The 26692-nt window shown below is 44.0% G+C and overlaps 1 protein-coding gene across 1 annotated transcript in view; it reads left to right on the top strand.

Annotated features, from left to right (window-relative positions):
• Positions 1–12318: 12318 nt before the first annotated feature.
• Positions 12319–26692, top strand: part of LOC142198605 (uncharacterized) — a 38901-nt gene continuing 24527 nt past the window's right edge. The window contains 1 exon segment of the mRNA XM_075269632.1: positions 12319–13747. Coding sequence (XP_075125733.1) covers positions 12372–13747 — 1376 coding nt within the window. The 5' untranslated portion in view covers positions 12319–12371.

A 26692-nucleotide genomic window follows, 5' to 3' on the forward strand; every position in this document is an offset into this window, starting at 1 on the left:
AGAATACGCCCTTTCCTCACCAGAGATACACTAAAGACACTTATTGTCTCTCTGATTGATTCTCGCCTTGACTACTGTAACTCCTTACTAATCGGTCTTCCCCTCACTAAACTCTCCCCTCTACAACCTATTCTGAATGCAGCGGCCAGGCTCATCTATCAGGCTAGACGCTACAGCGATGCCTCGGGTCTGTGCCAGTCACTACATTGGCTGCCTATTCATTATAGAATAAAATATAAAGTTATCACTCTCATCCACAAGGCTCTCCATAATGCCGCACCTCCCTACATTTCCTCCCTCATCTCTGTCTACCGCCCAACCCGTGCTCTCCGCTCACTCAATGACCTAACACTTACATCCTCTATTATCAGAACCTCCCACGCTCGTATACAAGACTTCTCCCGAGTTGCACCAATTCTCTGGAATACTCTACCCCGGACAATCAGATTAACTCCCAATTTCTACAGTTTCAAACGCAAACTAAAGATGCATCTTTTCAGACAGGCCGATCACAATTTCTAACGTAAACCCTTCCGTACTATAATTAGAATCCCCAAAATTTAACCTTCCTCTGTCCCAGCTCCCACATTACCCCACATGATATAATGTCTTTTCCGGCTAACTTTATTTGTCCAAGCTCCATCCACATGTTACAGGACACCACTAGTGACGGCTCATAAAGTTTTGTTTATGTAATGACAGTCACCTCTACTACAAAATGGTCTGACCTCTGTATAAGCAATGCCGCCCCTGCTAACTTTTGTGTCACCCCCTCTACCTCATAGAGTGTAAGCTCTTGTGAGCAGGGCCCTCAGTCCCATTGTGTGAAATGACTTTCTTTGTTATAGAACTGTCTGTATTTGAACCCTACAAATTGTACAGCGCTGCGGAATATGTTGGCGCTATATAAATAAAATTTATTATTATATTATTATTAACTAAATCACCCGGAGATGGTAGATGCTCCAGTGTTTGGGCATGAGGACACACAAAGTCGTCTGGTAGCTCCTGGGATTGGTGAAGTGGTTGGACAGAGTGAGGGACAGTTAAAAGACCTGAAAACATTTCCTGGGAGGGGGAAGAAATGTGGGATGACTGTGCTGGGAAGATTGGGTATGTTGGGAGGAAGGAGGACCAGACTCTTGGCAAGGAAGAGGACTTGAGGTAGTGACTGACTGGCTGGTGGATAAGGAGGTTTCGTATTAGAGCAGTGTGGCTCGTAACAGTTTGGAGCATTGGAGTGGCCCTTGATGCTCCTATCTGCTAATTTACAAAAACTACACGCACCCCATTATAGTCTATGGGGTCCGCAGGTTCCCCAGGTAACAGCTTTTTAATGCGTATAGGCAGTGGCGTAACTACCACCATCGCAGCGGTAGCAGCTGCCACAGGGCCCGGGACATTAGGGGCCCGGTGACAGCTGCTATCATTATGCTCGGAGGTCTTTTCGGACCCCCGAGTATAATGATCGGGGCCCCCTGTTGGTGGAATACTTTCCACCAACAGGGGGCCCCGAAGCTGCAGCAACGGCTGAGACACAGGAGCTGCAGGTCTGGCTCCTGTCAGCGCTGCAGGACGTTCCCCCTCTCTCCCCCCTCCCTTTCTCTGCTGTCCTCTGCCCACCAATGAGAGGAGGAGGTGGGGCTTATCCCTGCCGTCCTGCACAGAAGAGAAGAGGAAGAAGCTGCTCCAGGAAAATGAAACTGAAGCTACACAGGTACGTACTGGGGTTACTTATTACTATCAGGCATTTGGGGGGATTACTTGTGTTTTAGTAACTCCATGTGCCTCATAGTAATAGCAGTTAACCCCATCATCTCCCTCACATTAACCCCTGTTTGCCTCACCATAAGAGTTACTGATATGTGAGACATTTGGGGGTAATAGTAATGAAGATACTTTATTATTACCTCCATGTCTCTCACATATCAGTAACCCTTATGTGAGGTACACAAGGCTTAATGTGAGGGACATGATAGGGTTAACTGCTATTAATATGAGGCACATGGAGTTACTAAATTGTAATGCACAGGACCAGATTTTTTTTTATCCACAATTTGTCCTGGTATAGCGGTCAGCGGGTGACAGTATTTAGTCCTGTAGGGGCCACTAAGGGACATAATACTGTGTGCAGGGACCACTATGGGGGATAATACTGTGTGCAGGGGTCACTATTGGGTATAATACTGTGTGCAGGGGCCACTAAGGGACATAATACTGTGTGCAGGGGCCACTATTGGGTATAATACTGTGTGCAGGGGCCACTATTGGGTATAATACTGTGTGCAGGGGCCACTATTGGGTATAATACTGTGTGCAGGGGCCACTATTGGGTATAATACTGTGTGCAGGGGTCACTATTGGGTATAATACTGTGTGCAGGGGCCACTATGGGGTATAATACTGTGTGCAGGGGCCACTATGGGGGATAATACTGTGTGCAGGGGCCACTATTGGGTATAATACTGTGTGCAGGGGCCACTATGGGACATAATAGAGCGCGCAGGAATGCGTAGGAGGGACTCGGTCGAGATCTTCGGTGTCGGGGGGGCCCCATGTCAAAAGTTCGCCACGGGGCCCCGCCATTCCTAGTTACGCCACTGCGTATAGGTTTCTATTTGCAGGGTCCCCAGACAGACTCCCCGAACAGAAACCGGAACGCAGATGTGAATACGGCCTTACACAGAGATTTGAGTCCTTTGTGTGAGAGAAATGTTTGTCATTGTTATGGATTATTATCAGAGGATATTACATGTAGGAGTCGGAGAGAACCAGAACTCCCAGCATTGGGGCTGAGCCGATCTTGAGATTTCAGGATCGATTTTAAAATCCGATCTCCGATCATTTTCCAGCCGATCCCGATCGTAAAATTTGCTCAATCCCCGATCTTTTCCGATCCCGATCGCTCAACCCTACTCAGCATGTGATATCAGATCTATGGGGTGACTATGAAGAGAGAACTACAACTCCCAGCATTTCTGTCGGCTTCATCCCATAGAGGGAGAAGAGAAAAAACTGACTCCACCATTCCCTCTCCTCCATAGGAAACAACTAGAACAGGAGCTCCGCCCACCGTCACCACAGACTCTGTCACCTAGCACCTATTCTTCTCACAGTGAAGCTCCGCCCACTGCACTGGTCATGTGACGTGACATCACCACAGGTCCTTCAGTCACTAATTATCCTGTACACAGCTTAGCTCCGCCCCCTCACTGCTGATCACATGACGGTGACATCATCACAGGTCCTTCAGCTATGGCAGTGCAGTAGATACAGAGCAGGTCCTGGTCAGGTGGTCACTGATGTTGTGCTGTTCTCTCTGTTATCAGCCAGCAGCAGAGGAAATCGTCACAGAACTCCTTGTGTGACCTCAGCCCTAAGGTAAGATGACGGCGGAGGATTTTGTGGGTTTGTTGCAGTTTGTGGTACAATTTGTGTCATTGTGGTAAAATAGTGAGAAGAAAGTCTTGTGGTGAGATGAGACATGTCCTATGGGATTATTTCCCTCCGGTGTCCTCCGGTATACTCCGCTCCTGATCTGACATCGCTGCTGCCCGCTGTACAGTATGGCTACCGAGGCCACCGACCACCGGCACATCAGGCAGGAGAGGACGATCGGAGGAGACTTTAATCACTTCAGGATCGGACACAGTTTTGGGTTTTTTCATACATGTGATTTTGAGGGCTATAATATAGATTTTTCTCATTTTGGTTATTTAAATAATTCTCACGTCTTTTTCTCAGTGATACATAGGGGATTCATTTTACATTACTAAGGAAAAAATACACGAAAAAATTTAAAAAAATCTAACTATTTTTTTTCTTTTTTAAAGATAAGCTAATCCTTAAGGGTAAGGCCCCACGTTGCAGAAACACAGCTTTTTTTTGTTGCAGATTTTATTGCGTTTTTTTAGGCAAAGCCAGGAGTGGATTGAGAAGAAGGGAGAAGTGTAAGACCCTCCTATATACTTCCCATTCCTTTTATAGCCATTCTTATAATAATACATTTTTATTTAGATAGCACCAACATATTCCTCAGCGCTGTACAATTTGTAGGGTTCAGATACAGACAGTAAGATACATTACAAAGAAAGTCATTTCACACAATGGGACTGAGGGCCCTGCTCGCAAGAGCTTACAATCTATGAGGTAGAGGGGGTGACACAAGAGGTAGCAGGGGCGGCATTACTTATACAGGGGTCAGACAATGTTGTAATAGAGGTGACTGTCATTGCATAAACATAAAACTTTATGAGCCGTCACCAGTCGTGTCCTGTAACATGTGGATGGAGCTTGGACCTATAAAGTTAGTTCTTGGCTTTGGCTCAAAAAAACGCAAAAAAATCTGCAACCAAAAAAGCTGCGTTTCCGCAACGTGGGGCCTTAGCCTTAATAAGGATTTTTATAAAGAAGGAGAGTGCAGGGTCAGGAGTGCACCGCCCTATGTATAAAGTTAATAGAAGTGGTTTATATACAAATTTCACATCAAACACTGGTTATATAGTGTGTACAGTGTCTAATATGTCAGGACTTCATTGTCAGCTCTGCTGTTCTCCTGTACATTACTCGTATAAAAGTGAATATACAGTCATGGCCAAAAGTTTTGAGAATGATACAAATATTAATTTTTACAAAGTCTACTGCTTCAGTTTTTCTAATGGCAATTTGCATATACTCCAGAATGTTATAAAGAGTGATCAGCTTAACAGCAATTACTTGCAAAGTCAATATTTGCGTAGAAAATGAACTTTATCCCCCAAAACACATTTCAACATCATTGCAACCATGCCTTAAAAGGACCAGCTAACATCGTTTCAGTGATTGCTACATTAACACAGGTGTGGGTGTTGATGAGGACAGGGCTGGAGATCAATCTGTCATGATAAGTGTGGTAAGAATGACACCATTGGACACTTTAAAAGGAGGCTGGTGCTTGGCATCATTGTTTCTCTTCTGTTAACCATGGTTATCTCTAAAGAAACACGTGCAGTCATCATTGCACTGCACAAAAATGGTCTAACAGGGAAGAGTATCGCAGCTAGAAAGATTGCACCTCAGTCAACAATCTATCGCATCATCAAGAACTTCAAGGAGAGAGGTTCCATTGTTGGCAAAAAGGCTCCAGTGTGCCCAAGAAAGACCAGCAAGCGCCAGGACCGTCTCTTTAAAGTGTTTCAGCTGCGGGATCGGGCTACCAGCAGTGCAGAGCTTGCTCAGGAATGGCAGCAGGCAGGTGTGAGTGCATCTGCATGCACTGTGAGGCGGAGACTCTTGGAGCAAGGCCTGGTCTCAAGGAGGGCAGCAAAGAAGCCACTTCTCTCCAGAAAAAACATCAGGGACAGACTGATATTCTGCAAAAGGTACAGGGAGTGGACTGCTGAGGACTGGGGTAAAGTCATTTTCTCTGATGAATCCCCTTTTTGATTGTTTGGGACATCTGGAAAACAGCTTATTGGGAGAAGACGAGGTGAGCGCTACCACCAGTCTTGTCTCATGCCAACTGTAAAGCATCCTGAAACCATTCATGTGTGGGGTTGCTTCTCAGCCAAGGGAATCGGCGCTCTCACAGTCTTGCCTAAAAACACAGCCATGAATAAAGAATGGTACCAGAATGTCCTCCAAGATCAACTTCTCCCAACCGTCCAAGAGCAGTTTGGCGATCAACAATGCCTTTTCCAGCATGATGGAGCACCTTGCCATAAAGCAAAGGTGAGAACTAAATGGCTCAGGGAACAAAACATAGAGGTTTTGGGTCCATGGCCTGGAAACTTCCCAGATCTTAATCCCATTGAGAACTTGTGGTCAATCATCAAGAAAAGGGTGGACAAACAAAAACCTACAAATTCTGACAAAATGCAAGCATTGATTGTGCAAGAATGGACTGCTATCAGGCAGGATTTGGTCCAGAAGTTGATTGAGAGCATGCCAGGGAGAATTGCAGAGGTCCTGAAGAAGAAGGGTCAACACTGCAAATATTGCAACGCTGCATTAACTCATTCTAACTGTCAATATAAGCTTTTGTTACTCATAATATGATTGCAATTATATTTCTGTATGTGATAAAAACATCTGACAAACACACAGAAACCAGAGGGAGCAGATCATGTGAAAATATAAGATTTGCGTCATTCTCAAAACTTTTGGCCATGACTATAGAAAGACACACACATACATGGCTACCTCTCTATTCATAATCTGCCTGGTTGGGGCAGCAGAGGACCCCCCTTCTTCAGACCGATATGGGTTCAAGAGGTGGGACCCCCTTTTATATGACATTTATGGTATATCCTGTGTATGTTGTCCTCTCTAGGATTTACAGCCTCTTGTACAGTTACCGGCCATACTAGAAGCCTCAAGTGGATCCATTTTTCTCACATTCTCCAGGATGGACAAGGACTGGAGGAAAATTAACAGAAGAATATTAAACTTCACCTTGGAGATCATCTACATGCTGACCGGAGAGGTAAAATTTCTATATTTCTGTATTGTAATATTTACTAAGAAACACAATGAAGAGAAAATCCAGAATAGACAAGTAGGAGCGTTGTAATGAGAAGGAAAGGGCCGGCCAGGAAGAAGAGTCAGGTGGGCCTGGAGGTGTAGGTCAAACCAGTGTTTGCGACTCCATACTAAATTTCCATCATGGTCAGACTGAAGCAGTAAAGCGCGTCTAATTCACAAAAAAGTGATTGATTACTATGAAAATAAATACAGGTTTTTAATGGTTTTTAGATGTCTGTGATAGTTGTGTCTGTAATATATATATGGAATAAAGAGAAGTGATTTCACTACACAAGATTTTGGTTACTTGTGCTATTGGCTGTATAGAGATAAATTTTGTAAGTAGAATAGGCAGGAGAGCAGCATCAACCTGATTCTACCAAGTTGTAGGTGGTACAACTGTGGAAAACCTCTTGCGTGGTACTAGTCTCAAAGAAACCCAACCCGATGGGCTACAATGACTACCGACCTGTAGCACTGACATCCCACCTGATAAAGGTCCTAGAGAGACTGGTGCTGACACACCTACGCCCCCTAGTGAGATCCGCTCTGGACCCACTCCAGTTTTCCTATCAGCCGGGTATTGGGGTATATGACGTCATCTTCATAGAGCTCTCTCTCACCTGGATAAACCCGGGAACACTGTGAGAATAATGTTCTTTGACTTCTCCAGTGCGTTCAACACCATTCAGCCAGGGCTACTGAGGGAAAAGCTGAACCTTGGTGGAGTGGACCATCACCTGTCCTACTGGATCCTAGACTGCCTGACAAACCGCCCTCAGTATGTAAGAGCCCGGGACTGTCTGACACTGTGATCTGTAGTACGGGGGCACCACAAGGTACAGTTCTTGCCCCATTTTTCTTCACACTGTACGTTGCTGACTTTAGGCACAACTCATCCAGCTGTTACTTACAGAAGTACTCCGATGACTCTGCTATAGTCGGCCTTATCACTGATGGAGACGATGGGGAATACAGAGACTTAAACCGGGATTTTGTTGAATGGTGCCAGCAGAACCATCTCAGGATTAATGCTGGGAAGACCAAGGAGATGGTGGACTTTAGTAAACGTAGACAGACACAATATCTACAAGAGGATGGAGTCTACGTAAATGGTGGAATCAATATCAATCGAAAGTAAATGACTCCTAGAGGGATCTTCTCCTGGTACTTGTCACAAAGACTTGTCAAAGACACTTTATGTGATGTCTACAGAAATGACCCCATGATTCCAAATGTGGTCTCACTAGAGCTCTATACAACAGGATCGCGAAATTGGTTTCCCTAAATTTGTCTCTCCCTCTCTCCATACACAGGAATACACAGCGGTGAAGAAGACATCGGGTGATTGTAGGACTCCGAGCAGCCATGTCCATGAGTCAGGAGGACGGAGCAGGAGCCACAAGAAGATCCTAGAACTGACCAACAAGATCACTGAGCTGCTGACTGGAGAGGTGAGCGCTGCTGGGAATGCTGGGACGTTATACAGTAACACCATGGAGGGGTCGGGGGATGACCGTATCATTGTGTTGTCAGGTTCCTATAAGGTGTCAGGATGTCACTGTCTATTTCTCCATGGAGGAGTGGGAGTACGTAGAAGGACACAAGGATCTGTACAAGGACGCCATGATGGAAAACTACCAGTCGCTTACATCACATGGTAAGAGGAGATATATAACTTGTTGTACATTACTATGGGCACAGGTTGGTACTGGTGGCCATGTTGAACCACTTATACTAATGGCAATAAACTGTCAGTATAAAACACTGGTTATATGGTGTGTACCATGTCTAATGCAGGTGGTAAAGTGCACTGATACATCCCCATTATCAGCCATGTGTCAGTTTATCATGAGTCAGGACTACATTGTCACCTCCACTGCTATTCCATACACCTTAGTCATATCGAAGTAACGTGCACATTCATGGCCACCTCTCTGTTCATAATCAGCCTGTAGGTGGCAGCAGGGCCTCATCACATTCTCCACATAGTTATGGGTTCTAGAGGTGGGGCTCTCACTTATAACCCATTTCTCACATATCCTGTGTGAGTTGTCCTCTATGACTTAGAAGTTCTTATAATGGTGTCAGTAGTTTTAGAAGTCTCTATTGGATCCAGTTTTCTGACACTCTTATCCTGAATGACCTTCCAGGGATGGACAAGGACTGGAATGAGATTACCCAAAGAATATTAAACTTCACCTTGGAGATCATCTACCTGCTGACCGGAGAGGTAAACTTTCTATATCTCTATAAAGTTCTAGAAGTCTCTCGTGATAACGACCATAGGGAAAAAGCTAGCAACGCTTTATTAGAGAGTAACAATGACGTGATTCCAGCAAGTGGTAGGTGGTAAGTGTCTCTCACCATACACAGGAATACACAATAGTGAAGAAGACATCGGGTGACTGTGTGACTCCCAGCAGCCATGTCCATGAGTCAGGAGGACGGAGCAGGAGCCACAGCCCCATCACAGACCCACCCCCGCACTCACCGATACAGGAGCAGAAGATCCTAGAACTGACCAACAAGATCACTGAGCTGCTGACTGGAGAGGTGAGCGCTGCTGGGAATGCTGAGACGTTATACAGGAACACCATGGAGGGGTCGGGGGATGACCGTATCATTGTGTTGTCAGGTTCCTATAAGGTGTCAGGATGTCACTGTCTATTTCTCCATGGAGGAGTGGGAGTATTTAGAAGGACACAAGGACCTGTACAAGGACGCCATGATGGAAAACTACCAGCCGATTATATCTGGAGGTGAGAAGAAATATATTTTTTGTTGCACAGGCATAATAACTGAAATAAAAGTCAGCTTAATTAATGGATATGAACTTATTCACATTGATTATCTGAATTATTTTACATCAATGCCAATCTGTTTCACATGGGCTAAAGTATATGTCACTCACTGGACACTATCCCATCAGGACTGCTGATAAGTGAGTAACCGAAACCAAAATTCAGAGGCACGGTATATAAATAGGGGGCAAGGCATGTGAAAACAGGAGTGTCCAAAAATAATTATTCAGTAATTGTAATCAAGGTAAAATGTTAATCACCCAGCGATACTACGGACACTGGTGGCCATGTTGAAGCACATATACCATCATATACACTGCATACCCATGACATGTAATGTAGGCACATGAGTGTTGTTTGTGGCATCCATTGATCTGTTATATGTTGGTATAATTTTTATTTATTTAATTTTTATTTGGGGTTTTCCGATTGCTCTTATTGGTTTCAAGGGGCGAGTTCGTCCATTCAGTTTGTGGTACAGACTTCTAGAACATGAGATACATGAGAGAAGCCTTGGAGACTGAGGAGTACCGTATTTTTCGGACTATAAGTCCGAATGTGGTCTATAAGGGGGACCGAGGAATGGAATAGCAGCATCGCCACACTTCTGCCGCTGCTGGTTTCCTACAGCGGCAGGAGTGTGGTAATGCTGCGGGCCCTTGCAGCTAAAACCCTCCCGGGCATCCGCTGTTCTACTACAGTCGATGCCGGGTCTTTAAAGCTAATGGCGGCCACTCTACTGCAGAGCGGTTGACATAACAACCGGTTCTCTGCTGTAATGTACAGCCGAGACCCGATTGCCGAGGGACCTTTCACAAGCTAAGGTATGACAGAGTGTAATGTAAGATCACACAAGGGTTAACCATGGGCGGACCTTATGGGAGCTGAGGTATAGCTCAAGAAAGTGACACAATACAGTCCTATGAAAAAGTTTGGGCACCCCTATTAATCTTAATCATTTTTAGTTCTAAATATTTTGGTGTTTGCAGCAGCCATTTCAGTTTGATATACCTAATAACGGATGGACACAGTAATATTTCAGGATTGAAATGAGGTTTATTGTACTAACAGAAAATGTGCAATATGCATTAAACCAAAATTTGACCGGTGCAAAAGTATGGGCACCTCAACAGAAAAGTGACATTAATATTTAGTAGATCCTCCTTTTGCAAAGATAACGGCCTCTAGTCGCTTCCTGTAGCTTTTAATCAGTTCCTGGATCCTGGATAAAGGTATTTTGGACAAACAATTCAAGTTCAGTTAAGTTAGATGGTCGCCGAGCATGGACAGCCCGCTTCAAATCATCCCACAGATGTTCAATGATATTCAGGTCTGGGGACTGGGATGGCCATTGCAGAACATTGTAATTGTTCCTCTGCATGAATGCCTGAGGATTTGGAGCAGTGTTTTGGATCATTGTCTTGCTGAAATATCCATCCCCGGCGTAACTTCAACTTCGTCACTGATTCTTGAACATTATTCTCAAGAATCTGCTGATACTGAGTGGAATCCATGCGACCCTCAACTTTAACAAGATTCCCGGTGCCGGCATTGGCCACACAGCCCCAAAGCATGATGGAACCTCCACCAAATTTTACAGTGGGTAGCAAGTGTTTTTCTTGGAATGCTGTTTCTTTTTGGACGCCATGCATAACGCCTTTTTTTTATAACCAAACAACTCAATCTTTGTTTCCAAAATGAAGCTGCCTTGTCCAAATGTGCTTTTTCATACCTCAGGCAACTCTATTTGTGGCGTACGTGCAGAAACGGCTTCTTTCTCATCACTCTCCCATACAGCTTCTATTTGTGCAAAGTGCGCTGTATAGTTGACCGATGCACAGTGACACCATCTGCAGCAAGATGATGCTGCAGCTCTTTGGAGGTGTCTGTGGATTGTCCTTGACTGTTCTCACCATTCTTCTTCTCTGCCTTTCTGATATTTTTCTTGGCCTGCCACTTCTGGGCTTAACAAGAACTGTCCCTGTGGTCTTCCATTTCCTTACTATGTTCCTCACAGTGGAAACTGACAGGTTAAATCTCTGAGACAACGTTTTGTATCCTTCCCCTGAACAACTATGTTGAACAATCTTTGTTTTCAGATCATTTGAGAGCGGGCTGTCCATGCTCGGCGACCATCTAACTTAACTGAACTTGAATTGTTTGTCCAAAATACCTTTATCCAGGATCCAGGAACTGATTAAAAGCTACAGGAAGCGACTAGAGGCTGTTATCTTTGCAAAAGGAGGATCTACAAAATATTAATGTCACTTTTCTGTTGAGGTGCCCATATTTTTGCACCGGTCAAATTTTGGTTTAATGCATATTGCGCATTTTCTGTTAGTACAATAAACCTCATTTCAATCCTGAAATATTACTGTGTCCATCAGTTATTAGATATATCAAACTGAAATGGCTGTTGCAAACACCAAAATATTTAGAACTAAAAATGATTAAGATTAATAGGGGTGCCCAAACTTTTTCATAGGACTGTACATACTGCTGGTGCAAAAAAAGCAAGTTTGTAATGCAAAGTCCTGAGATCAACTCAGTGAAATATTACATGTCATTAGAGATGAGCAAACACTATTCGAAACAGCCGTTTCAAATAGCACGCTCCCATAGAAATGAATGGAAGCTGCCGGCATGCAGACTTTGCCGGCGGCCGGCCACTTAACCCCCCGCGTGCCGGCTAAGTCCATTCATTTCTACATGTCATAATTACTATAATGGAATTAACCATAAAGTGTAACAATATATATCATGGTTACTATGATTGCGGCGCTGTGCACCTACACCTCTTGGCCTCTTAGTTGTGACACCCAATATGGGTAAGTGTTTTTAGGACTTGCACACTTTTCACTGTCAAGTGTTTCCCATCATTCCTTGGTATGCCTATTTAGGAGAGCTATGCTATACACTGACACTCATGGCTCATTTGTTTAAAATAAAATCTTGTAATCCATTTTATTCCTAACAGAAAATTCCAATAAGAACTTTGAGGAAAATGGGATGTTATCACTAAAAGTGGAAGATGAAGACATCATAGAGCATTCAATAGAAAACCTCATGACCCTTAGTTTTCCCCTGGAACCATGTAATCCCCCGAATCACAAGGAACCTTCTCCTGACCAATCTGAGATTGTTGCCACAACCTCGGGTCACAAAGGGGTTAATAGGTTTCAATGTAGTGATTGTGGAGAAGAGTTTACAAAAAGTTCACATCTTTCTATACACAAAAGAATTCACACAAGGAAAAACCCAAACTCCTGTCCTGAATGTGGGAAATGTTTTACATCGAAATCTAAGCTTCTTGCACATGAGAAAATTCACACAGAAAAGAAGCGGTTTTCATGTTCAGAATGTGGAAAATCTGTTACAAGAAAAAGTATTCTAGTTATACATGAGAGAATTCACACAGGAGAGAAGCCATTTATTTGTTCGGAATGTAGGAAAGGTTTTACATCGAAATCTAAGCTTGTTGAACATGAGAAAATTCACACAGAGGAGAATCGGTTTTCATGTTCAGAATGTGGAAAATCTTTTACAAGAAAATGTATTCTAGATATACATGAGAGAATTCACACAGGAGAGAAGCCATTTATGTGTTCGGAATGCGGAAAATGTTTTACAACGAAGACAAATCTTTCCACACATGAAAGAACTCACACAGGAGAGAAGCCATTTACATGTTTTGAATGTGGGAAATGTTTTTCAATAAAATGTAAGCTTATTAAACATGAGAGAACTCACACAGGAGAGAGGCCGTTTCAATGTCCAGAATGTGAGAAATCTTTCATCACTAAAGACAAACTTAACCATCATCAGAGAGTTCACACAGGAGAGAAGCCATTCTCATGTTCGCAGTGTGGAAAATGTTTTGCCGGGAAATATAAGCTGGCTAGACACGAAAGCATTCACACAGGAGAGAAACCATTTTTGTGCTTAGAATGTGGGAAATGTTTTAAAAGTAAATTAAATCTTGTTAAACATCAGAGAAATCACACAGGAGAGAAGCCATTCTCATGTTCACAATGTGGCAAATCTTTTATCGAGAAATCAAAACTTGCTTTACATGAGAGAATTCACACCGGGGAGAAACCGTTTTCGTGTTTAGAATGTGGGAGAAGATTTCTAGATAAATCAAATCTTTCTAAACATCAGAAAACGCACACAGGAGATAAGCCGTTTCCCTGTTTAGAATGTGGAAAAACTTTTATACAGAGATCAAAGCTTGTTATCCATGAGAGAACCCACACAAGGGAGAAGCCATTTTCGTGTTCAGAATGTGGAAGATGTTTTACTGAGAACGCGAAACTTCTTAAACATGAGAGACTTCACACGGGAGAGAAGCCGTATTCATGTGTAGAATGTGGGAAGTGCTTTGCAAAGAAAGGAAATTATGAAACTCATCAGAGAATGCACACAAAGAAAAAACTAGATTCTTAGGAATGTAGGAGTTGTCTTAAAAAAAAAAAAGATTTTTAAACATCAGGTTTATAGATCGTAAAGAGATGTTAACCGCTTCCCGACCGGCCCCTGTAGATTAACGTCGGCGCGGCTTGGGCTCTGTGCCGCGCCGACGTTAATTAACGGCCCCTTGTAAAATGGGGATAGGGTCTCCCCGAGGGTCGGGAGCTCCGTGGACCCAGTGCTAATAGCTGCTGGGGTCCACGGAGACATGATCAGGATCTGATAGATTCAGGTCCCGATCATGTAGCGGCCATGTCAGGGAAAGTTTGTTGAAGTAACAAACTTTCCCTGACATGCGATGTCGCCCGCAGGTTAGATGATTCTGCGGGCGGCATCAGAAGCAAGTATTAGCTATATCTTATAGCTAACACTGTGCTCGAAGTACTCCACTCGGAACTGATCTCCGAGCGGAGGTTTTAACCCCTTAGATGCCGGCAGTGAAACATCACCGCCGTATCCAAGGGGCTTAGAAAAGATAAAGTGCCACCTGGGCACCCCCCGCGGCGAGATCGAGGGGTGCCCATAAGTATCTTCTGCAGCCTGAGTTCTAACCAGTGACCCTAGGCTGCTAAGTAGACCGGGCACTGTCAGACACAGGGATACCTAATGTGTATGTGTCTCACAGTCATTTTCTACTTTTGTATGTATTCTAAGGAAAGGAGGGATTTAGAACTTTTATTTTTTTTTAAAGCTTCTTTTTTTTGCCCACTATTTTATGGGAGATTTTATACATTAATATTGCGGCTGGTCACAGACCCCCTCCCCCTACTTTGCTGAATCGAGTATAAGCCGAGGGGGGCTTTTTCAGCACAAAAACTGTGCTGAAAAATTTGGCTTATACTCGAGTATATATGGTACTGCTTGACTTGCCTTATAATATCTGAAAAAAATGAAAGGGTGATTAAAATTTGACTTCTACATAAATCAGAGACATGGTTAATTATATTTATGAAAAAATTGGGTAGTATGGCTTTCCATTTGAAAGGCTTGCAATTTCAAAGTTTGAAAACTGCATTTTTTTTCCAAATTTTCGTCAAATTTCCTATTTTTTCATAATCAAAGACAACACATATCGACGAAAATTTACTACTGACATGAAGTACAATGTGTTACGAAAAAACAATCTCAGAATCACTTGTGTAAGTTAAAGCGTCTCAAAGTTATGGCCATTTAAAGGGGTTAAATAGTTTCCCCTCTGTTACGGTAATTTTTATTTGGTATTGTGTCATCGGGAGTGGAGCTAGAACCTGTGATGTGGGAGTGATATTATTTTATAATTTATTTAATTTAATTAATTTAATTTTACATTGTGTCCCAATATGGTCATAATAGACTTTTGGGGGACATTTTATTAGCATTTTTTGGTGTGGGCTGATTTCCCCTGAAACGGGGTCCGATAGATTTAGCTCCAGTTACAAGAGGAATGTAGCCTCCTGTCTATAACTACAGAGCTGATCTGGGTCTTCTAAGACCCAGCAGCTTTGTCTCTGATCCCCCTATGACCCGTCAGTCATGATGTGGCTCCCCTATGACCCGGCAGTCATGTGGCAGTCTTCCCTTATCCTAGCCGCTGGGATAGAAGTGTAGGAGTCGTGGTAGGCGTGGTATGCTGTAGTATCTGAGATGAGGCAGACCAATGCACTTCCTAATTGAAGTGCGCCTACCACGACTCCTACGCTTCTATCCCGGCGGATAGGATAAGGGAAGACTGCCACATGACTGCCGGGTCATAGGGGAGCCGCATCATGACTGCCGGGTCATAGGGGAGCCGCATCATGGCAGCTCCCATAGCTGTGTATGCAGTGCTCATTGAGCACTGTGTATATAGTCATCAGGAAGGCAGGGATGTTAATAAATAGAAATGAGTGAACAGCGTTCGATCAAATAGGTATTCAATCGAATATCAGGCAATTCGATTCCAATCGAATACCATGCGGAAAACGCAGTAAAAATTTGTATCCCCTCCCACCTTCCCTGGCGCTTTTTTTGCACCAATCACTGTGCAGGGGAAATGAACTACGACACCGTAGGCATTGAAAAAAAAATAGGAAAAAGCCATTGGCTGCCGAAATCAGGTGACTTCAGATTCATAAGAATAGTGGCGGCAATGTTCGTCTCATTTGTGGCTTGGAGAGAGATAGGGACAGAGATCTGCTGAGGGCTAGAGAAGGATTATGTAAGGATTGGAGTCAGGGTCAGGCAGTGCAAAGGAACACAGCTGGAAAGCAACACTGTGCAGCTAATGACAAAAGGGGTCGTAGGCCCTGCGGCTATGACTATGCTGTAGTATCTGAGATGAGGCAGACTAATGCACTTCCTAATTGAAGTGCGCCTACCACGACTCCTACACTTCTATCCCGGCGGCTAGGATAAGGGAAGAGGAGACCCTGAAAGTGCTAGGGACAGAAAGCACAGTGTAAATGCAATGCAAAACAAAAGACTAAACAGCATGGAACCAGGGAGGACCACAAGTCCCAGCAAGACACAGAAGAGAAGGCGAGGTCAGACGAGCAAGAGGTCGAGCCAGGAGATATAATAAAGGTACCAAATCAAAAGACAAGGGATAGTCAAAATACAAGCCGGGTATAAAAAATCAAGAAACAAACAGACAGGGAATCAGACTGAGCAGGGGAACCAGGAAACACAAAGTGAATGGCTGGCAAGGATCCATGCCTGGGTGGGGTTTAAATAGCAGCAGAGAACACACCTGATGGCTAATGGCATGGAGACTGAAAGCAAGGAAAAGATTAACCCTTAATGACCTAAGCACACCCAATAGAACTCCTAACACGTCTCCCAGGGAGACGCTGCGCAGCAAGGAGACCGTGGCGACTCCGTATCCTGACAGATTAGCTTCTGCTAGGCAGGAAATGTGAAGAACAACAAAAGCTCTTTTCAGAGCTATACTGCAGGGAGAGGAGTCCATGTACGCTCAATCCAGCTTTCCTCTGTGTATACCCCCCAAAAAACCGAAGTGGTATACAGAAAATCTGTGTATAGTATATATATGCTGAATCCAGCTTTCCTGGTTGTATTCCACTCCCAAACAAGTGGTATACAGCAAAATAGATGCTGAATCCAGCTTTCCTGGTTGTAGTCCGCTCCCAAATAAAAGTGGTATACAGCTAAATCAGGGGTGGGCAATTAATTTTCCAATGGGGCCACAAAAGAAATTGAAACTATTCTAGAGGGCCGCACCATGGCAAATTTAGCTCCACCCACTTCTACGTTGACTCCGTCCATTCCCAATCATCTTTCCATGTGCCCCCACAAAGTATAATCCTCCTACAGTCACGCGTACATTATATGCCCCCACATTATAATGTTCCCTTCCAACTGGCCCACAGTATTAAGCCCCTCTCCTGGTGTCCCAGTTTAAACTGGGGGAAACTAGAGGGGACATGAAACTGGAGCAGCTGGAGGGGGACATTAAACAGTGGGGGTAGTTGAAGGGGGGCAATAAATTGACAGCTGGAGCGGGACATGAAACTGGGGGCAACTAGAAGGGGACATTAAAATCGGGAAGCTGGAAGCAAACATTAAACCGTAGGGGTAGCTGGAGGGTGACATTAAACTGGGGGCAACTAGAGGCAGACAGGTCCCCCTCCATCTTCCTCCAAAGTTTAATGCCGCCTCCAGTTGTCCCCAGTTTAATGTCCCCCCAGTTTAAGTGCTCTCTTCATCTACCCCCAGTTTCATGTCCCCCCTCCATCTGCCATCTCTGCCCTAGTATAACATTCCCCTTCCATCTCTGCCCCTAGGTTACTGAGACACACACACAGACGTACATACGGACACATATAGACACACCCACACATACAGACGGACACATATAGACAGACACACATAGACAGACAAATATAGACACAGACACATATAGACACACACACATTCTCCACCCTACATCTCACATTCCCTTTTCAGTACCTTATGACACACACCACATGTCTCCATCTTGCACTGTCCTGCCGGCACTAAGACACGCCTCCCTAGACATGCTGTGCGGGCCAGTCTGAATCAGTCAGAGGGCCGGATATGGCCCGGAGGCCGTGCTTTGCCCAGGTCTGAGCTAAATATAACATAACATCTCAGTTTATGGGCTGAAGCTGAATGGTGGGCCTGAAACTGTATATGCTGCTGGGGCAAGTGACAACTCCAAAAGGGAGGTAAGAGAATTAATCCTGGGGGTGGCATGGCTGAATTGGCACTCATGGGCACAAAATAACATCTCTGTTTATGGGCTGAAGCTGAATGGGGCATAAACTTAAAATGCAGGGGCCCCAATCTATCTCTAACTCAAGAGAGCATAGACATGCAGGTTCTATCATGCAGTTACAAATAGAAGAGTGGCTCAGCAAGTGACAGTTGGGGTTCATTGTGTACACTCTATGCCACCAAAAAGGCTAACTGCGGGGCGTAGTTGCACCCCCTCGCCAAACTCACCCAAACCTCAGCTGGTGGAATCCTCCACTCACCCTAAGAGCCACAGGTCCAACTTCTACACCCAATACGTGTAAGGCACAGAGGGATCGGAGAGGACAGGGCTGTGGTTGACCAGGTACTCACGCAACATGTGCCTATACTTTTCCATCCTGATGACGCTAGGCCCCTCAGTGGCGGTAGTTTGGCCAGGGAGGGGGCATTAACGTGTCCCAGACCTTGGAGAGTGTTCCCCTGGTGGTTGTGGACCGGATGGCAGTTGTTAGCCTCTTGGAGGAAATCTCCTCTCTGCCGCCAGCGAGGGTTGACGGAAACATTTCCATCGTATTCTACACCAGTTGCAATCATTTATGTGATTTTTCCTCTCCCCTACCAGAACAAAGGATGAGATTTTTTTCTTATACCGGGGGTCGAGGATTGCAAAAATCCAGTATTGTTTGCTCTCAAAGATGTGAACTACGCCTTTGTCTCTTGAAAAGCAACCCAACATGAAGTCAGCCATGTGTGCCAGTGTGTTACTTGGCATGACTTTGCTGCCCCAAACTGGAAGGATCACTCTCTATTTCTTCCATTTTCCACTCCCCTTCACACCATCCGTGCTGAAGCAATGGGATGCACTGAACTTCCCCTCAAGCCTCGTGTGGGACAGTGACATCAAATGCCACTTCATCCCCCTCGTCTTCCTCCGTCAGCCAACGGTGTGAAGATGACAGGAGTGTGCTCTGAATGTTTTCAGCCTAGCAGAGGTTACTTTTCACTTACGAAAATGTCCGCACTTTCACCAGTATATCAGGCACAATGGTGTAGGTTTCAAAGTACCTTTCCACCAACAAGTTAAAAACGTGAGCCATGTGTGGATCGTGTTTGAGTCTGACAAGCTGCAGATCTGCTACCATGTTCCGGCCATTATCACATAAGCAAACCTGCCTGGGCCCCGGGGGAAGCGGGGAAGACCACATTGCCATCGTATCGAGGATGGCATCCCTAACCTCGAGGGAAGTGTGTTTTCTGTCGGCCAAGCTGATGAGCTTCGGCACGTCCTGCTGACGTCTCCCCATACCAGTGCTGCAGCGTTTCGAGCTCGCAGCTGGGGTCGATGTTACGGTAGAGGATTTGTGAGCGGGTCACAGCCTTGACTACATTCACCCAGCGTGTCGTGAGTGAGATGTAGTGTCCCTGTCCGCATGCGTTTGTTCATGCATGGTGGTCAACTGCACCTTAGAGCAAAGCTCAGAACACAGGGCCCGACTAATGTTATGGGACACTGTGAAGAGGTAAACTGTTTTGTGTTATGTTTACATGTAATTTCTTCTTTATAACCTTAGTGGTGGTACATAAGTCCCCAGATCTGGTAATATCTCTGTGTGAATGTTCTATTACTGCTTCTTATTTCTTTCTTTCCTCATTAGGCTGGCCACCTAATGCTCTATTTTCCTACTATTTCTTGTCTTACCATCTGGGAACCATATACTAACACTAAGGAACTGTTCACATTAACATGGATTTATAAAGTGTTTTTGCATATTTACCTGCATGAGTGGAGTTGCACTGGGTGTGTCTCCCCTGATCTTATAAGAGGCAAGTCTGCAGCAACTCCAGGGTTTTATAGGGAAAACTGCAGAGTATTATGGGAAATGTCTAAGGTATAAAATGATTCCAATTCCCAGAAAGCTGGGTATGTGTTGGTGAAGTTCACATGATGGATAGTTTGTGAGACTACAGCAGCCTGAGGTACAAGGTGTTTGTTGTATACATTATGGAGATTTTCTGAAGAATTATTATTTTTTGTTAAAACTGGACTTCCTGAAATAAACTCCTTGGATTCTTTTCATCATTCAAGACCTGATTGTTTTTTTGAAAAATCCCATGCTTCACATATGGTGTCAGAAGTGGGATGATTTTTGGAGTATTGCTGTAAGTACTCAAGCCTAAAGAAACAAGGGAGTTATGTACAAGACACGTTCCTGGCGTATTAATGCAAAGCCGCCAACTAAGTCTGCAAAGCGAACTGTTGCAAGGAAACTAGTGAATATGGAAAGTCAAGGTGTCAGACAGAGAGCACTGCTAGAGGAGGATGCAGAAGTGCAAGGAGCCACAGCTGCTCCATTAACTCCAAGTGTTGCTGAGCCTTCTGAAAAGACTTTACCAGAGAGCATTGCTGACCTTATGAAATGGTTAACTGTGCAGCAGATCAATGCAGAAAAAAGGCAAATGGAGGAAGCCAGGAGAAATTGCGAGGAATTGCGACGTCAGGATGAACGCTGGAGGGAGCTGTTTCAAACCCTGAGACCCCCTGTTGCTTGGAAAGACCCTCGCATGACAAAACTTTCTCCAGAAGATGATATTGAGGCATATTTAACCACATTTGAAAGAATTGCACATACCTGTCAGTGGCCTAAGGAACAGTGGGTGGTAAGACTGGCGCCATATCTTACTGGACAAGCCCAACTGGCATATAGCCACATGAACATGAATGATGCAAATAACTATGACTTGGTTAAAGAGACTATTCTAAGGCGATATGACATCAGTGAGGAAACCTACAGACAGAGGTTCAGAGAACTCAAGTACAGCTACACTGATGGTCCAAGAGAAGTCTTTACTCGCCTGCAAGACTTATATATGAAATGGATGAAACCAGACAACAAGATGACTGAGCAGATCAGTGAAGCGATCATACTTGAACAGTTTCTACAAATTCTTCCAGCTGATGTTCTTGCTTGGGTTAAAAAACATCGGCCCAAAAATGCTGACAAAGCTATTTCTTTGGCAGAGGACTTTATCCTAGCAAAAAGAGACCTAAGCAGGTCTGCAACTGGCCCAGCCAAACCATTCAGAACTTTCTCTGGAGGGAGAGGTCAAGAAGCCAGAAGTCCATTAAAAACTGTCACCAGTGAAAAAATGTGCTATATTTGCCAAGAAAAGGGACACATAGCTAAATTTTGCCCCAGGAAAAGCACTAAAGGCACAAAGTCTGGATCGTTTTTTGCTAGCAGTGACTTCATGCTGCCAATCCAAGTTAATGGACAGAACGTGGATGCTTTGCTTGATTCTGGCAGTAAATTAAGCTTGGTAAAGGAGGACCTAATAACTCAGAAGATGGACTCTCCCAAAGTGCCAATTACTTGTGTTCATGGAGATACAAAAAAATACTCCACATCAAATATTGACCTGCAGTTGGATGAAAAATGTTTTACCATGCCAGTAGTTGTTGTTCCAGAACTACAAGTACCAGTGATCCTTGGAAGAACCACACCCGGATTCAAAGATTTGCTAGTGGGGAAAAGCCAGCTGTCTGCTGTGACTACCAGAGCTAAAGCAAAGGCACACAAGAGAGGTGAGACTTTGGAGGACATTTTCCCATTCCATGAGGACATCATGGAGCCGCCATCATCAAAGTCTCTGAGAGTTCCAGGACAGCAGGATGTCTCTAGGAGAAGAGTTTCCCTGGATGGCAAGTATAAAAATGCTGACTTGTGGGACACTGATATTGCATTTGAACAAAAACAGGACATTGACTTATATGCATTGTATGAACACGGTTTAACTAACAGTAAAGTGGTTGCAGAAAGTGGTAAGCAGCTTGTTACACCCTATTATCTGGTGGAAAACAATATTTTATATAGAGTGTGTAGTCACCCAAAAACAGGAGAGCAAGTGCAACAGTTAGTTGTGCCAAAAAAGTTTAGACCAGAAATTTTGAAATTAGCGCATGATGTTCCTGTTGCTGGACATTTGGGTTATAAAAGGACTTTGGCCAGAGTACTCTATCGGTTCTATTGGCCTGGAGTTTATGATGAGATCACTACTTACTGTCGTAGTTGCCCAATATGTCAGTACACTGCTTCAGCTCCTCCCAAAGCAGAGCTTATACCCTTACCAATAATTGATGAACCATTTAATACTGTGGGTATGGATATTATCGGTCCACTAGAAAGAAGTTCCAAAGGTAACCGTTTTATTCTTACAATTGTTGATTACTGTACCAAGTATCCTGAAGCCATACCTATGCGCACAGTTACTGCTAAAAGAGTTGCAGAGGAAATTTTGAATGTGTTTAGCAGGGTTGGATTACCTAAGCATATCCTTACTGATCAGGGGAGTAACTTTACATCTTCCTTTCTGTTAGAAGTTTATAAGCTTCTTGGTATACAGCCTCTCAGGACTACCCCTTATCATCCACAAACTGATGGGTTGACTGAACAGTATAACCAAACCTTGAAAAACATGCTTAGGAAATTTGCACATAATGATCCAAAACTATGGGACAAATGGTTGCCCTTTCTATTATTTGCCTATCGTGAGGTTCCACAAGAGTCTACAGGGTTTAGTCCTTTTGAATTGTTATATGGGAGACGACCCAGGGGACTCTTGGATGTTATTAAAGAGGTATGGGAAGGTAAAGATGGTCATCAGAAAAATGTGGTAGAACATGTATTGAAAATGAGAGAGAGATTAATGAAATTGATTAAGGTAGCTCATGATAATGTCCACAAGGCAAAAGTTTACCAAAAGAAATGGTATGATCAACATTCCAAAAATAAATCAATTAAAGTTGGGGATAAGGTTCTTCTCTTGCTTCCCAGCAGTGAGAATAAGTTGTTGGCCAGATGGCAAGGGCCATATAAAGTGGTTAGACAAACAGGTCCTGTTGACTTTGAAATTGAAACCCCAGATAAAAAACAAAAAAATAAGGTTTACCATGTAAATTTATTAAAACGTTGGATTGAACCAGAGGTTGGTCCTAAAGATAACACTACCTGTACTATTGTCGCAGAGTCTTCACAGGATATGTCTGAAGAAATCTATGATTTGTTGAAAAATTGTGCTCACTGGTCAGAGGTAACATTGAATCCAAAGTTATCTAAAGAGCAACATTGTGACCTGAGGAAGATTATAGGGTCCAGTTCACATATTTTTGGAAGTAAGCCTGGCCGTGTGTCTTTAGTTTCTCATACAATAAATACTGGAGATCATCCGCCTATCAGACATAGACCTTATCGTATACCTGAAAAATTAAAGGGTAAGGCTGAAAATGAGGTTCAGGAAATGCTTAAATTGGGCGTTATTGAACCCTCTAAAAGTCCTTGGTCATCACCTGTAGTGATGGTTGGGAAAAAAGATGGGACAATAAGATTTTGCATAGATTTTCGTAAAATTAATGCTATATCTAGTTTTGACAATTACCCAATGCCGCGTATTGATGAGCTCATAGATAGATTGGGGTGTGCAGAATATATTTCTACCCTAGATTTATGTAAGGGGTACTGGCAAATTCCACTTGATGAGAAATCAAAAGAAAAAACTGCCTTTGTGATGCCTAATGGTTTGTATCAGTTCAGAAACATGCCATTTGGTCTTCATGGTGCTCCCGCCACGTTTCAAAGAGCCATGGACTTACTCTTGAAGGATCATACGGAGTACAGTGCTGCTTATTTAGATGATGTGGTAATCTTTAGCAAATCATGGGAAGAGCACTTGTATCACTTGGAAAAGGTGATAACTGAAATTGGGAAAGCAGGATTTACAATTAATCCACGTAAATGTGCTTTGGGATTCCAAGAAACGAAGTACCTTGGGTTTATTGTGGGTAGTGGTAAAGTAAGGCCAGAGATATCCAAAGTACAAGCCATTCAATCCGCGACTATTCCAGCCACAAAGAAAGAGGTCAGATCCTTTTTAGGTCTTGTTGGCTATTATAGACGTTTTATTCCAAACTTTGCTACTATCGTTGCTCCCTTAACCGACCTAACTAAAAAGAACAGTAGAGAGGACGTGATATGGACAACAGAATGTGATTTAGCTTTTGAACAAATAAAAGAAATTTTGTGTAAAGAACCAGTCTTACAAAGCCCAAACTTTGACAAACCATTTATTGTACAGACGGATGCATCTGAGGTGGGACTTGGGGCAGTCCTGAGTCAAGAGATTAATGGTGAGGAACACCCTATTCTTTATTTAAGTAGGAAACTTTTTCCCCGTGAACAAAAGTATTCTACAATCGAGAAGGAAGGGCTGGCGATTAAGTGGGCATTGGAGGCATTACGCTATTATTTATTAGGAAGAGAGTTTACTTTAGTGACGGATCATCATCCCCTCACTTGGATTCATACCATGAAGGACAAAAATGCCAGAATAACTAGATGGTATTTAGCATTACAGCCATTTAAATTTGAGATACAACATCGGTCAGGGTCCAAGCACCAAAATGCCGATCATTTGTCTAGGTATGGTGCTGAAGTGAAAGCGGTCTGAAGAAGGACAAGCTTCTTCTTAAGGGGGGAGGAATGTGAAGAGGTAAACTGTTTTGTGTTATGTTTACATGTAATTTCTTCTTTATAACCTTAGTGGTGGTACATAAGTCCCCAGATCTGGTAATATCTCTGTGTGAATGTTCTATTACTGCTTCTTATTTCTTTCTTTCCTCATTAGGCTGGCCACCTAATGCTCTATTTTCCTACTATTTCTTGTCTTACCATCTGGGAACCATATACTAACACTAAGGAACTGTTCACATTAACATGGATTTATAAAGTGTTTTTGCATATTTACCTGCATGAGTGGAGTTGCACTGGGTGTGTCTCCCCTGATCTTATAAGAGGCAAGTCTGCAGCAACTCCAGGGTTTTATAGGGAAAACTGCAGAGTATTATGGGAAATGTCTAAGGTATAAAATGATTCCAATTCCCAGAAAGCTGGGTATGTGTTGGTGAAGTTCACATGATGGATAGTTTGTGAGACTACAGCAGCCTGAGGTACAAGGTGTTTGTTGTATACATTATGGAGATTTTCTGAAGAATTATTATTTTTTGTTAAAACTGGACTTCCTGAAATAAACTCCTTGGATTCTTTTCATCATTCAAGACCTGATTGTTTTTTTGAAAAATCCCATGCTTCACAGACACGTGCTGTCGCAAGTCAGGGACGGAACACCGAGAGAAGAGAATTAGTGACGGCTAGGGGCAGCATAGTGAGGTGCCGCAGCTGCCATCAGGTAATGGAAGGCCTGAGTCTCCACTAGCATAAACGCCAACATCTCCAGGGCCAGCAGTTTTGAGAAGAGGCCTTTGAAGGCTTGGGCATGTGGGTGGGTTGCGCTGTACTTCTGCCTGCAATGAAACGCCTGGGAGATGGGGAGTTGCTGGGAAGAGGCGCATGATGGTGCAGGTAAAAGGAGCAGAGGCAGGAAAAGGGGCAGATGAGGGTAAACTCCCCTAAGTGTCAGAGGCAGATGTGGAGGTGTCCAGGCTGGTGGTCTGGACTGTAGCACCAGCTCTGGCGTCGCTGAGGACAACGATTGTTCTGCATTTGCTCTCTCCCACGGAGCCCAAAGCTTGCCTTACAAATGACGGCGCATGGCTGAGGTGCTCAGGTTGCTTTTCTCAGACCCCTATTTAGTTTTGAGTTGCACATTGTGCAAAACGCACTCAGTTTGTCCTCCATGCATACGCTGCAAAATCTACACAACATCAAGGGAGGTGGCCAACATGGGCGAGATTTGGGCGAGTGGCTAGTACAGGGAAAATCTTGGGCCTTGCTGGCTCTGGCCTGGCTTCTATGAAGCAGCTGTCCTGTGCCTCTGGACATGCCTCTGCCTCTAGCTGTAGCTTGACCACAACCTTGCTCCCCAGCAGCATTTCCAAGCCCCCGGGGACGTCCTCGTCCACATCCCTTAGCGATATCTTTACGCATTTTGTGATGTATACAAATGTTTTCTTTTGTATACACAGAGGCTAGATATATTCAGCGTATATTAGGTCCTATATACTGTATGACAGTATACAAGAATGAGTGACTGTCCTATGTCTCTGGACATGCCTCTGCCTTTAGCCACCTTTTTCCTGCTTTCCCCCCTAGACATCACACCTGTCCATGCCTCTGCCTCTAGCCACCCTTTTTCTTGCTTAGCTTGCCTTCCATCTACACTGCTTTCCCTGCTAGACATCACCCCTTCCCATGTCGGGTCGGTGGACTCGTCGTCCACCAACTCCTCTTCTAATTGCTCACTCTCCTCTTACTGCAAACCACACATAACCACAGCTTGCCCTATGGCAACTGTGTCTCGTCATCATCACTGAGGCCGAGAAACACCGGTTGCAGGTCCACAACCACAAAATTGGCAGAAAATGGCGGATTCTCCAGTATTTGGGCATCAGGACACACAAAGTCTGGTAGCAATTCGGGAAGTGGTTCAACAGAGGGAATAAATGGACCCGAAAATAGATTCTGGGAGGGGGCAAGGGTGGGATGACTGCTGAGAAGATTGGGCATGTTGGGAGGAAGGAGGGGCAGACTGTTTGGTATGAACACGACTGGAGGTAGTGGCTGACAGGCTCGTGGAAAAGCAGCTGGAAGCATTATCCGCTAGCAATTGTAACACCTGTTCCTGGTGCTCGGGCCTGGTCTGCGTTGTACCCTGTTTAATGCAGCTGTCATATCAGGAATTGTGATGAGCGCATGCTAATGTTTCTTTCGGTT

This window comes from Leptodactylus fuscus, chromosome 3 (assembly GCF_031893055.1).
Source record: "Leptodactylus fuscus isolate aLepFus1 chromosome 3, aLepFus1.hap2, whole genome shotgun sequence".
Classification (NCBI taxonomy): Eukaryota; Metazoa; Chordata; class Amphibia; order Anura; family Leptodactylidae; genus Leptodactylus; species Leptodactylus fuscus.